This window comes from Schistocerca americana, chromosome 10 (assembly GCF_021461395.2).
Source record: "Schistocerca americana isolate TAMUIC-IGC-003095 chromosome 10, iqSchAmer2.1, whole genome shotgun sequence".
Classification (NCBI taxonomy): domain Eukaryota; kingdom Metazoa; phylum Arthropoda; class Insecta; order Orthoptera; family Acrididae; genus Schistocerca; species Schistocerca americana.
The window spans coordinates 62,856,423-62,871,818 of NC_060128.1; the positions used below are offsets into that span (position 1 = coordinate 62,856,423).

Sequence of the window (15,396 nt, forward strand, 5' to 3'; positions counted from 1 at the left end):
CATAATTTCCTCTCGTCGCACTGTAGCTAAAATTTATCTCGTGGATGTCACAAGTTCCACTGAAACTGGAATGGTCCAGGTAGCATGTCAGCAAACAACCCGAATAACCGACTGTGTGCCGCACAACATTCTTGTTTGTTTTGTTCCAGACAACATGGTAGCCGAGAGGCGGAGATTGCAGGCGGAGGAGGAGCGGAGGCAGAAACAACTGGAGACTCAGCTGGTGAGTTCTGGAGAAACGTGCTGGAGGAGTCGCGGAGGGCGTCCGGGAAGGAGCGCGCGAAGCAAAACTGGGGGTCCGTCTGATGGACAGAGGTCACTTAGATCTGGGGAAGGCGAGGGCGCCATCGCGTGATGACAGTGCTACTGTCGTACGAGAGAATACAACTTGGAGAGTCACGTCGTAGCATTGATTACTCGAACGGTTTCGATAGGGTGAATGGAAGGAAGCCTTGATACACCATGGAAAAGCAGGGATTATCGAGATCCTTAATACGATAAACGAAGAGTTTGTATCGGTACACACAAGTTATGATGTAAACAGGGGCAAAGAAGACAGGAGCAATAGAGATCAACACAGGAGTGCGACAAAGGTGCAGCCTCCTACACACTATATTCCGTACGCAATGAGACGAAAGTGTTAGACAGTGGGACCTAAGAGTTAAGCAGTATACCAGATTACCAGATCAAACACACACACACACACACACACACACACACACACACACACACACACACACACACACACAAGATATGCTGCTGTTTCTCGATGAGCAAATAATTAAGAAGAGAGGAAATGATCTACAGGTTGCAAAGCATCAGCTGAATCACCTGGGTAAGAACGATCATCTCAAATCTCAGCCGCGCGGGATTAGCCGAGCGGTGTAGCGTTTAGGCTGCAACATTGTACAGGAACATGGAAACAACATCGCCGAGAAATTAACCAATTGTAAGTTTCAAATAATACGTGCCACAGCGACAATACCGGTTCGCGAGACTACAAAAACACGAGGATAAAATTTTGCGAAGTAATGGCTATCTCATTTTTTTCTACGCATGAAAAGAAATATCCTGACTTACTCAGCACACCCCAGCCAAAACCGCTGACGATAGAAACTTGAAATTGGCTGTTGATCTTCTACTGTTGGTATTCTTTAAGAAGGTATTTTTCGAAACTCCACGACTAAATGGGACAAATAGGGGACGAAAAGTTTTTTGAATATATGTCGCTATTAAAGCACTTTCGTAGCTAGAACTACGAAAATTGGTATTTGGTTTTGTCGGTCAGAAATAAAAAAAATACGAGTTTCAGCATTTTTGGACATAGCGCATGAAAAGTTTAATGAAAATATTTCATTATGAAAGCATTTTTAAAGATAAATTTATGAAAATTTGTATTTTTCACCCCATGAGGGGGTACAATAGGGGAAGAAAATTCTATCAAAATATTTCGTTACATTAAAACATTTTTACAGTTAAATCTATGAAAACTGGTATTTGAATTCTCGGTTACACATAAATGTGTTGGGGGATAAAAGTTTCTATGGAAATATCTCCCGAAAAACTCAAAAGGCAGACTTAACAAAAACCTTCGACTCCAGTTACCAGAATCGCTTTTTGGTCAGAAGTGCATTCGGAAAACACCATACTTACACGGCCTTAATTGGTGTGAAAAGTTTAGAAACTGTTGCAATTTATGAACTACACCAAAAAAGCTATTTAACTCTCCTCATGACAAGTCGGCTTTCTCAGAATTGCGTAAAAAAAGAAATGGATCTTTAATATATTAATTTTTCAGTACTCCTAATATACGTTCATAAAATTATAGCGTTGTAATAGTACGCAAACGCGAACAAAGCAGTCGTCACTAAGCTAGTTCTAACATGTGGGACAGCATCTTGGACATTAACTAAGAACGATAAAAGAAGAACATATCTCTCTGAAAGAAAATGTTTGAAGAGAGTTACAAAATGTACCACCATACATCAAATGAAAAACAATGTTGTCATAGAGAGGAACTTAATACATATTGCAGTAAAGAAAAAATAGCGGAGACAGTGTATAAAATGAAAACAAAATATCAGCAGAATGAGGGATGACAGATTACTTAAACAAGTAATCATTTATAAAAGGATAGCAATGGAGGATGAATTCCTTCAGTGAAGCCAGAACGGACTCCAACCTGCTCAGTGAAACAGTGAAGAAGAAGAAGAAGAACAAGGCGGAAGAGGAGCAGGAGGAGAAGAAGAAGAAGAAAGAGAAGAAGATAGGCATCAAACTGGCAGCTCTAATGTTCCTGTTGATAATAGAGGCAAGACTAAAGAAACATCAAGAGGCGTTTACAGGATTCGTAGATCCAGAAAAAGCTTTAGACAGCGTACACGGTGCAAGACGTTTGAAAGTCTCACAAAAATAGTCGCAAATTGTTGGGGAGGACAGCTACTAAATATGTACAAGTGCCACATGGGAACAATAAGAATGGATACCCAGGAAGAAGTCCATTAATTTAAAAGTGTGAAACACAGGGGTGCAGTCTTTCTTCCCTAGCGTTCAATCACTGCAGCGAAAAACCATAGAGCGAATAAATGAAGGATTTGGGAGTGGGATTAAATAATGGGTGAAACTACACCGCCCCATACAAGAAGCGAAGCACCCAAAGGGGGAAGAGGAATCGAAATGACACGTAACGGGTTGAGAGCGTTGTGACGTATTCCAGTGATTACAAAATAGCTACAGTCCACAGAGTTCAGCCGCCCCTGTAGCTGGCCTGCACACTACAAGGTGAGGGAGAGTTTCTGCAACATCTCAGGAAGAGGAAAGCAGTGGACAGTGACAGGAGATTTGGGAAAGAAAACAATGTCTAGACTGGCCAACCTTATCGAGGAGATACACTGAAGAGCAAATAAACTGGTACACCTGCCTAATATCGTATCGGGCCCCCGCGAGCACGCAGAAGTGCCGCAACACGACGTAGCATGGACTCGACTAATGTCTGAAGTAGTGCTGGAGGGAACTTGCACCATGAATCCTGCAGGACTCTCCATAAATCCGTAAGACTAAGAGGAGGTGGAGATCTCTTCTGAATAGCACGTTGCAAGGCATCCCAGCCAAATTGAATAATGTTCATGTCTCGGGAGTTTGATGGCCATCGGAAGTATCTAAACTCACAAGAGTGTTCCTGGTGCCTCTCCATAGTATTACTGGACGTGTGGGGCGTCGCACTGTCGTGCTGGAATCGTCCCAGTTTGTTGGAATGTTCAATCGACATGAATGGATGCAGGTGATCAGACAGGATGTTTACGTACGTGTCACCTGTCAGAGTCGTATCTAGACGTATCAGGGGTCCCATATCACTCCAACTGCAAACGCCCCCCACTATTACAGGGCCACCACAACCTTGAACAGTCCCCTGCTGACATGGAGGGTCCACCGGTTCATGACGTTGTCTCCAGACGCTCGATACAATTTGAAACGAGACTCGTCCGACCAGGCTACATGTTTCCAGTCATCGGTGTTGACGGCAGGCGACAAGTAAAGCTTTGTATCGTGCGCTCATCAAGGGTTCACGAGAGGGCCTTTGGCTCCGGCAGACCGTATTGATTATGTTTTGCTGAATGGTTCACACGCTGACTCTTGTTGACGGCCCAACGTTCAAATCTGCAACAATTTGCGGAAGGGTTGCACTTCTGTCACGCTGGACGATTCTCGTCAGTCGTCGTTGGTCCAGTTCTTGCAGGATCTTTTTCCTTCCGCAGCGGTGTCGGAAATTGGATGTTTTACCAGATTCCTGATATTCACGATACACTCGTGAAATAGTCGTACGGGGAAATTCTCACTCGATCACTACCTCGGACATCCTGTGTCCCATTTGTTCGTGCGCTTATTATAACACCCCATTCAACCCAAATTCACTTAAATGATAGCCTGCCATTACAGCAGCAGTAACAAGCCAGACGCTTGTATTATATAGGAGTTGCCGACCGCTGCGCCGTATTCTGCCTGTTTACGTATCTCTGTATATGAATACACATGCCTATACCAGTTTCTGTGGCGCTTCAGTGTACGTATTCATTATAGCGGGAACTGATACCTTTATGCTGCGGGAACACTGAACTGGATAGCAAGTAGCAAAACTACTGTACGCCTACACGCCTGGATGGAAACTTTTTCAAATTCCTGAAGAATTTGAAAAAATGAAAATCTTCTCGTGTACGCAGAAAAAGGCGGGGCTGGGTAAGTTTACACATGGCTCAGTGGGCAGTAGGTTACTGTATTGTTCGTCACTGCTGAAGTTCGATGGTAGCTTCATCATGTGGTCCATACGAAGCCAAATGAGAATACCTGTGAAACTTCATGAACAGAGCCTGATGCCAATTTCAACATACCCATGTTCTCCATTTGCCGATCATCATTGTGTACTGGCGCTTATCTTGCCAGGGGAGCCTTTCGTAGGCAGTGAGCGTTCGTTGGTAGTGTTCATGCGGCTGTGCTGATCATCTTGCTGTGTGGCTTGGAGGAGACACCAGTGGTGTTAGGTACTAATTCGCCGCAAGGTCCCTGTGCAGTGTGGGAGTAATAAGTGGGTAAATGTACTGGCACTGGATGCAAACCCTCATCGTATTTGCACCACACTGGTTCGATGTCTCACTATTTAGAGATTTTTTCTGTTAACTTTCTTCATAGCAATATTTGTGGCCTATTCTCTTCACCCGTTATTCCAGGTTCTCCTTCATCTCTCACAGAATTACACTGACGAGAGTAGAAAACTTGTTGTTGTTAAAAATACTATTTTTTGCCTTCACTGTGTAAATATATAGCGATTCTCTATCTTTGCTGAAAACATATACCATCGATCATACACTGCAACCAAAATGTTATTAATAAATTTTGGTTTACTTAAAATTTAGTACTAACGGAAGACTTTACCTGTATCTTTGTAAAAGGAAATAGTACATATTTATTGCTTGGACTCTTTTCTTTCGTCATTCCAAAATTTTTTTTTCTGTTCATGTCAGCTTATATAAAATCAGTTCTTCAGAGATATTCATCGATATATTTGTGACCTTTTTTTCCTAGTATATTTCTCCAACATATTTTTAACTCCTCCTATATATTAAAAAAATCTTGTGACTCCATTTTATTATACTCTTCACTAGTAATAACATACAATTTGTAACAAATTATCATACAACACAAACATAACACCACACTGTATGTTGTGAATTGGCAAGACTGCCAACCCACTATGAGAGGAAGCCGAAAGGCACGCGTTTTAGCTCACGCAGGCTGGCGTGAGGTCTGGAACAGGTCAAAGAAATGAGACTAACAAAAAACGTACGTAGCTGCTGGAATACTTAACTTTAATCCATAACTGGTGAACATCGCTCTTGACGATACATGTTTTACAGCATCACCGGTAATGGCGCCTTGCTAGGTCGTAGCAAATGACGTAGCTGAAGGCTATGCTAACTATCGTCTCGGCAAATGAAAGCGTATTTTGTCAGTGTAGCATCGCTAGCAAAGTCGGCTGTACAACTGGGGCGAGTGCTAGGAAGTCTCTCTAGACCTGCCGTGTGTCGGCGCTCGGTCTGCAATCACTGACAGTGGCGACACGCGGGTCCGGCGTATACTAACGGACCGCGGCCGATTTAAAGGCTACCACCTAGCAAGTGTGGTGTCTGGCGGTGACACCACACTGTACACTCATGCTTTAGAGTTATCTACCCATGGCAAATGCACTTAAGGCACAAACGTCACACAATGTACACGAAAAAAAAAACCTCTTACCGAATAGGTGGCTGAAGCTATTCCTCAATACTTCCTAGCAAACAATGCTGCACATCTACGTCCACATCTGCAGTCCACTGACCACGTTACGATGTGCGGTAGGTGGTGCTACTGATACCGACATTAAATGTAGCGCTTTGAATGGCAAAAATAGCTTGGAGAAAACCTTATAGTTCAGTACATGACAATAGAGGAACTGATGTTACACTACTGGCCATTAAAATTGCTACACCAAGAAGATGACGTGCTACAGACGCGAAATTTAACCAGCAGGAAGAAGATGCTGTGATATGCAAATGATTAGCTTTTCAGAGCATTCACACAAGGTTGGCGCCGGTGGCGACACCTACAACGTGCTGCCATGAGGAAAGTTTCCAACCGATTTCTCATACACAAACAGCAGTTGACCGGCGTTGCCTGGTGAAACGTTGTTGTGATGCCTCGTGTTAGGAGGAGAAATGCGTACCGTCACGTTTCCGACTTTGATAAAGGTCAGATTGTAGCCTATCGCGATTTCGGTTTATCGTATCGCGACATTGCTGCTCGCGTTGATCGAGATCCAATGACTGTTAGCAGAATATGGAATCGGTGGGTTCAGGAGGGTAATACGGAACGCCGTGCTGGATCCCAACGGCCTCGTATCACTAGCAGTCGAGATGACAGGCATATTATCCGCACGGCTGTAACGGATCGTGCAGCCACGTCTCGATCCCTGAGTCAACAGATGGGGACGTTTGCAAGGCAACAACCATCTGCACGAACAGTTCGACGACGTTTGCAGCAGCATGGACTATCAGCTCGGAGACCGTGGCTGCGGTTACCCTTGGCGCTGCATCACAGACACGAGCGCCTGCGATGGTGCACTCAACGACGGACCTGGGTGCACGAATGGCAAAACGTCATTTTTTCGGATGAATCCATGCTCTGTTTACAGCATCATGACGGTCGCATCCGTGTTTGGCGATGTGGTGTCACCGCCAGACACCACACTTGCTAGGTGGTAGCCTTTAAATCGGCCGCGGTCCATTAGTATACGCCGGACCCGCGTGTCGCCACTGTCAGTGATTGCAGACCGAGCGCCGACACACGGCAGGTCTAGAGAGACGTCCTAGCACTCGCCCCAGTTGTACAGCCGACGTTGCTAGCGATGGTTCACTGACCAATACGCTCTCATTTGCCGAGACAATAGTTAGCATAGCCTTCAGCTACGTCATTTGCTACGACCTAGCAAGGCGCCATTACCGGTTTATATTGAGATTGTTATTAATGTATCAACAAGAGCGATGTTCTCCAATTATGGATTAAAGTTAAGTATTACATCAACTACGTACTTTATTTGCTACTATAAATTCCCTTAACTGTTCCAGACCTCACGCCAGTCTGCGTGAGCTTACACGCGTGCCTTTCGGCTTCCTCCAAACTCCGTGAATTGGCTCCTGCATGCGTGTATTCGTCATCGCCATACTGTCGTATCACCCGGCGTGATGGTATGGGGTGCCACTGGTTACACGTCTCGGTCACCTCTTGTTCGCATTTTACGGCACTTTGAACAGTGGACGTTACATTTCAGATGTGTTACGACCCGTGGCTCTACCCTTCATTCGATCCCTGCGAAACCCTACATTTCAGCAGGATAATGCACGACAACATGTTGCAGGTCCTGTACTGGCCTTTCTGGATACAGAAAATGTTCGACTGCTGCCCTGGCCAGCACATTCTCCAGATGTCTCACCAACTGTAACATTCTGGTCAATGGTGGCCGAGCAACTGGCTCGTCACAATACGCCAGTCACAACTCATAATGAACTGTGGTATCGTGTTGAAGCTGCATGGGCAGCTGTACCTATACACGCCATCCAAGCTCTGTTTGACTCAATGCCCAGGCGTACCAAGGCCGTTATTACGACCAGAGGTAGTTGTTCTTGGTACTGCTTCCTCAGGATCTATGCACCCAAATTGGGTGAAAATGTCAGTTCTAGTACAATATAGGTGTCCAGTGAATACCCGTTTATCATCTGCATTTCTTCTTGGTGTAGCAGTTTTAATGGCCAGTAGTGTAGTTCAGTAGATGACAATAGACGAACTGATTTACTATCTCACAACATTTCATACATCTAGAAAAATGTATTTATATTTCCTTTAACAGTGTACAGTAAATAAATATCAACAATACAGGTGAGACGAGTGACAGCTTTTCCTGCTGTCTGGCTATTGGTTTTCCACTAATCAGACACCTCACAAGGAAAGTATAGACACTGATCTCCTCTGCTCTCACATTACTTAAAAATAATATGTAATTCACGTGGTGTCACGCAGCTCTGCAGGGATACAGTGTGCCATAGAATTTGTTGGCTCGGGATGGTATGGCCTACCTGGCACCTGGATGTTGTTTGGTGGAAGTGCTTTCTATCACTGTCTCCAGGCCAGGCATTGTGGTACCCTCACACAATGACATTTCTCCGAAATCCTTACAGGAGGGAATTATGGACTTCTCCACCCCCCTTCAGGTTTCTTTCTGTTTACACGATTTATTGGTCAGTGCCCGTGCATCACATTTCCCGTCTTATTTCCACCAAGGTATTTCGTGTTGTCAGGTTTGCACACAATAATGAAACACCATATACCATATGTAAGTTGTTAGACACTGCGATATCTGTGGAAACTTAAGGTATTTACTCTATGACTGTCCATCAGTGTATTACACACAGTTCTCACAAGGGAACCTCCCCATCGCACCCCCCTCATATTAAGTTATAAGTTGGCACAGTGGATAGGCCTTGAAAAACTGAACACAGATCACTCGAGAAAACAGGAAGAAGTTGTGTGGAACTATGAAAAAAATAACCAAAATATACAAACTGAGTAGTCCATGTGTAAGATACGCAACATCAAGGATAATGTGATCTCAAAAGCGCCGTGGTCCCGTGGTTAGCGTGAGCAACTGCGGACGGAGAAGTCCTTGGTTCAAGTCTTCCCTCGAGTGGAAAGCTTAATTTTTTTATTTTCAGAGAATTGTTTTGCGAAGCTGCACAGATACACAGAGCAGTATTGTTTACGTGATCGTGTGTCAATTATCAAAGTTCAGGCACTCACACATAATGAACTTCTCTCTCCAAAATTTCAGGACATGTTCAGATTTGCTTGGACATATGCAGGATCTGACGGTCTGCACACGGAAAAATTTGAAAACGTTAAAAACATATTTTTTGTCAGAGCACAGGGAAAACTGTGCGACTGTGAAACTGTTGCACTGATTTGTTGCAGTTTATGTGACAAAACTCTTATGTTTTCATCACTTTTTTGGGAGTGATTATCACATCCACAAGAAAACCTAAATCGGGCAAGGTAGAAGAATCCTTTTACCCATTCTCCAAGTGCACAAGTTAGGTGGGTCGACAACATATTCTTGTCATGTGACGCACATGCCGTCACCAGTGTCATATAGAATATATCAGACGTCTTTTCCTGTGGAGGAATCGGTTGACCTATGACCTTGCGATCAAATGTTTCCTGGGTCGGGTTGGGTTGTTTGGGGGAAGAGGCCAAACTGCGAGGTCATCGGTCTCATTGGATTAGGGAAGGAGGGGGAAGGAAGTCAGCCATGCCCTTTCAAAGGAACCATCCTGGAATTTGCCTGGAACGATTTAGGAAAATCACGGAAAACCTAAATCAGGATGGCCGGACGTGGGATTGAACCGTCGTCCTCCCGAATCCGAGTCCAGTGTCTAACCACTGCGCCACCTCGCTCGGTCCAAAATGTTTTCTGTTCCCATTGGAGAGGTACGTCCTTTCGTCTGCTAATCACACGGTTTTGCGGTGCAGTCGCAAAACACAGACACTAAACTTATTACAGTGAACAGAGACGTCAATGAACGAATGGACAGATCATAACTTTGCGAAAATAAAGAAATTAAACTTTTCACTCGAGGGAAGACTTGAACCAAGGATCTCTTCTTCCGCAGCTGCTCACGCTAACCACGAGACCACGGCGCTCTTAAGCTTACATTCTCCTTGATGTTGCCTATCTTGCGCATGGACTACTCAGTTTGTATATTTTGCTTATTTTTTTCATAGTTCCACACAACTTCTTCCTGTTTTGCCGATTGATCTGTGTTCAGTTTTTCAAGGCCTATCCACTGTCCCATCTTATAACTAAATCTGAGTGGGTTGCGATGGGGAGGTTCCCTTGTCAGTGTTACTGTATTGAATTTCTGAGTGGCTAAGCCGTGTTCCAACAGAAGACTGCTGCTAGAGTTAGAGGACGTTTGACGGACCACAGAGGTAAGACTTGTGGTGGGTGTTGTGGACAGCTGCTGCTGGAGCCGCCATGGGGGCGGCCCGGCCCCGGAGGCGCCCTCTGGAGGCACCCGCGTACCGTGGGGCTGCGCTTCCTCTACTCGCTGGTTGGTGTCGGTAAGGCTCTGCGGACCACCTGTGCACCCACCACAGCCAGCCAGCACACAGCGCCACGCCCGGCACCGCATGCGGCTGAGTAGCGCTTGTCCGGCGTCACCAGACTCTCGTCCAGTGCCGAATAGTGTGACAATGTCAGTTCTGGCCTGAAGTATCCCAGAATTCCACGATTCCTCCCACGTGACACTCTAACCCAGTGCTGAGTAGTAGGGCAACAGCAGTTCTAACCAAAAGTGTTCTGGGCCACTGGTAATGTGCAGCACATCTTGGAAGAACACTAGCAACACTTCTCCCCTGATCATTGTGCAGCTGACAATGGGGTGTTATGGAATGGTCTGCCTCCTTCAACTTTCTTTCTACTTATAGGATTTGTTGGTCAGTGCCTAAGCATCAGTTTCCTAGTGCATTATGAGGCAATAATGAAGAGAGTATTTCCAAAGTGACTTTTCTCCAAGAAACAAATTTTAAGAAACATATTTTAAATAAAATACTTAATTTACGTTTCGTAGGCCTAGTTTATCGTACATGGCTCCAATTTTATTTTCTAAATGTAAACATACGAAAAGAGAAATCCTAAACACTAGGAAATGTGTAGGTAACAGACTTCAAGTTTTGAAGGTATGTCACTTTACCACATAATCACTGACCGTTTCTGTATACTGCCATAAAGAAACAAGTTTAATTTTTATTTGTTTAATTCAAAAAATCAAATACCATATACATCATCTCCAGCACTATTTAAATTAAAAGATTTACGAAAAATACTTGTTAGGCTGAAAACATCAAAGAAAAGTGGTTAACTGTAAGCAAAGCATTAATGAATCATTATCTCCTGGGAACAGCATTCACTTGGACTGAAAAGAAAATACTTTGTTATATATTGACATAGCATGCCAATCAGATATATCTAATTCACTCAAAACCTGATTCACAAAATCCAACCAGTCCTGCCTAAGGCTTCTCTTGAGTGGCTCTAAATCAGCTGCAAGGCAAGACCATTTTTGTCTTGTTTTAACATTGTAGCCTATTATATTACCAGTAAATCAGAATAACAGCAAGAGACCGACTCCCAGCTCATGCCCATCATTCTCAATTGTTTGTATTTGCTGTACAGAAATGTGTCAGCATGGATATAGGTACAGAAAGAAAATTTCTGATACCATTTCCAAGAGATTAAATGCCACACTGAAAGGAAAAAAGCAATTAGCATGGTGGGAAAATGTGTCGATACTGAATACTGGTCTGCTTATGAGATGGAATACATCACTTTGGAAAGAAGCTCACCATTATTCTAAAAAAAATCTTCTTTGAAGATTAGATTTCTGAGCACTCCTAAGTACAAAACATTTTTGGTTTATTGACATATTTACCAGTGGTCAATGAGTAGTATAATAGGAACATAACTGCGAAGCTACTGGTTCAAGTCCTGCTGGTAGCAGTTTACTTATTTTAATTTAAAATTCAAAGTTATTAGAAAATGGAAATATTTTTCCTGAATCATAATTTTTCAATAAAAACAAAACCATTCCGTTTTTAAGTACTGTATTCACACAAAAATGTGAGTATTCACAGTAAATTTAAACTTGGTACAAGTACACAAAACATTTTGCATGTCTATCAAATTTTACTTATGATTTATTTTCAGCAACCAGCAATTAAAAATAAAAATTCACTGTTTTTATTAAAAATTATGAACCTTTATTTGTTAATCAGCATTCAAATTTCCTAATAAGTAAGGAATTTAAATGATGGTAAAAAATGGTTGATTCTAGAGAGACTCATGCCAGCAATTCAGACTACACACTCAGCTACCATTTATGTACCAGTAATCTCCACATGTTTTGTACTAAAAAGTGCAATGTAATCTAATGTTGAAAGGAGTGCTCTTGTGAATTGCATTGTGTTGGCTTAAGATATTGATATCCAAGCAATGACCTTTAAATAACACAAGTGTGAAGAAAATTGAAGGAAGTCAGCAAATCTTAAGACGCTGTATCCAGTCCCCAACTGCCACAGTTTAAACAAGCCAGTCCTGCTCATCCTCTTCAACCTCAGACCTAAGCAATTTGCTTATCCCTTAGTAGGATACATGCTATGAACTGAAACACCCAAACCCCTTCATAAGTTATTACAGTTAGCAATACTTTTGATCAGACCCAGTACCTTAAAAGTGCTGCACCATAATATACTCAAGCAGACCATACCTGCATGTGCACAATTTAAAAAAACTAAAACTGTGTCATGAAGTTTACACAAAATTGTGCAATTTAGAAACTGCAACACAATGGATAAATCATCATGAGAGAGAGAATACAAATGTCTAGTAGATGCGTGAACAAGTTATTTGAATTTTGCAACTGAATTACTCAACTGTAACTAATGTCATTTGAAGCTATTTAGATGTGAACACTCTACATCATGAGACTGAGTGAAGGGCTGTGTAGGCTATTTTTAGCCACTGGCACAAAGCACCATCAACCCAAGGCCACAGCTGATCATTGCTCAATACCATACCTTGGTAGATCGTTCAAGCACTCTCAAATCCATCACAGACCACATTTGTTGTTTTAGTGATGTGTCTGAGAAACTAATATGGCGAGAAATAAATATTTATTTTCTGTTCTGTTAAGCATGGGAATGGATTTAACAATTATACACTTCTTTTAGTTAGTGAGATGACCAATATTGGTAAACAATTTGTCATTATTTATTTTACACAGTAAAAATGTGAGGAAACATAAGGCAGTAAAGATGGCAATGTATCTTCTCGAAAGCAGATTGCTCAAATGATACTGATATATTGTTCTTGACAGTGTAGTTTCCCATTGCTACAAAAACATCAACTCAAACCACAGAACAGAATAAATGGTTGACTAAGAAATATTGTCTATGACATTATGGGACAAACTACTACATATTAGTATAGGAAATAAATTTCCTGTATATTCGTATGTCCATGATCATTGTGAATATCTTGTGAATGACACCATCTAGATATCTTAATATGCCTTTACTTATAATGTCAGTTTGTATACTGTCATTATCAGATCAAAGGTTAGAACTTGTAAAACAATGTTTAGTGTCAATGTCAATTAAGACCCATATTAATTGGCACCCTAATGTTGCCAGAGAATTTATTTAAGTTATGCAGAAGAATTAAGTACAACACTATAAAGTGAAACAGTGTATCATCTGAAGATCTATTTCAAAAGCCTGTCTTTCTGTAGCTCTGGATGTCTTTCAGAACACCCGTGGTATTTTTGATAGTGCATCATGTGCTTTACAGACTTTTTTTGTTTTATGTGATGTTCTTTTCTGATGATGAGTCAGTGTGTTGTAGTTTCCATTTCTATCAAATTTGTAAAAGGCCTATCGGTCAAAAAACACAGAAATAATTGTTACCATGGCTATAAACATTCAATAAACACATTTGCACATGCTTTAAGGCCACTGCAGTTCATTCATATATTTAATAAAACACCATCATATTCTGATGAGGCCCTAATTCTTTCGCTATTCAATTTTAAAAGCTTAGTTAATCATGTACTGAGTATGAAATTGAGTACATATGGAAGAGGCACTGAACAATGAATAAGTGATGGATTCTGGGTTATGTTACAGTTAAATGGTTGAACATAAGCAATATTTTGTTGGAAGTAACTAATTTGAAAGAATGAAACAGGTTTGCCTAAGAAAGTGACTAGTGGGACAGTAGTTGAACAGAACTGATCAAAATAGACTGGCATAAACACATCTTTATTAGAAGAAAATGTGTGATAGGCCAAGGTAAGTGATGGCAAAATAAATTCATGAGTGTTCACAAGAAGAAGTGTCCAGGGTTAAGGGTAATAAAGAACTGTGTTTGAATTGAGACAGAATGCTGGAAAATGTTTGTAGGACACGAATTTGTTGCAGTGTGTACTTATAACTATAAGTTATTAAATCTTAGAGCCATTTTAATAAGGGAAATGGTCAACTTACATTACTCTATACATGAATTACTCAGTTATCTGGTAGGAAAAAAGAAATGCCATTCTTCTCATAATGATGAAAGGAAGTTTAACATTTTTCTATAATATGTGCAAACACCCAGTTACCTTGAGTAACTGTCACAGTCATGATACAAAATATATAGAAGAGGTACACAAGTAATAATTGTAGAAGACAATTTACTGTTCTTCAAACAATGTTATAAAGCATTTATAATCTCCATTATTATAATTTTCTTCAAATTTTGTGTGCAAAAAGTAAGAAAACACTTCAGTTCTTTCTCTCGGAATTCTGTTATGTATTAGCTGATCAATAATACAGCAAGTGAGTAAACACTACAGAAATTATTAAAGGATACTACAATGTGAGCATGACCTCAACAAAATGTAAAACAATTTTGTTGGGTTCTTTTTTGCATTGTACATTTCATTCCAATGTGTCATATTAGAATATTATTAGTGAAGTGTAAATATGCTCACATGCTCACCGTATGCACTTGCTGCTCTGATGGAATAAAATGCATACTAAATTCATCACTAATAAAAATGAAAAAAATTATGCTGAAAAGATTAAAAACTAGCTAAACAAATGTATCCTCTCTGTTATCCACATAAATTATATCACACTGGGTTTAAAAATCAATTTTAAATTCATTCACTTATTTCACATATGTCGAATAGTCCTATACATGTCTGGTCACATTTTTTATTTGTATGTGTCAGTCAGTAAGGCTTATTACTTTGAAATATGTATATATTTCATCCAGTAGTGTACTTAAAACTAATGGCATAACAGGAGATCAAGTAGTAGTTCTACAAAGGAAGTATATCTTTCACGTTTGAAAATAATAAGAAGAAGAATGCTAATATTTTTGATACCATTATGTTTATAGTAATAACTGCAGTAATTTTTAATAGTAATGGAAAATATCTGATACATCAATGTTTTATGCATAATAAAACACATTGTGAGATATTGTAGTTAGCAGAGATATTTCTGATACACTTTGTATTTCATGAGAATATTATATTACTAAGAATGAATTCACTTCCTTTTAGCCAAATAATGCAGTGTTGATTATATTTGACCAGTCAAAATTTGGTGGCAAAATGGGACTTAAACCCAAATACCTGTCTTTGACTTGCACACAGTTTTAACTTATCATGTAACGGATGGGTACAATATTAATATGCAGCTACTCATGGA

The 15,396-nt window shown here is 41.0% G+C and overlaps 1 protein-coding gene across 1 annotated transcript in view; it reads left to right on the forward strand.

Annotated features, from left to right (window-relative positions):
- The window catches only part of LOC124552671 (membrane-associated guanylate kinase, WW and PDZ domain-containing protein 1), a 231,036-nt gene that overhangs the window by 167,907 nt on the left and 47,733 nt on the right, over positions 1–15,396 (forward strand). Inside the window, exon 4 of the mRNA XM_047126995.1 lies at positions 150–223. Within this exon, the coding sequence (XP_046982951.1) occupies positions 150–223 (74 nt within the window). The remainder of the gene's footprint in view (positions 1–149; positions 224–15,396) is intronic.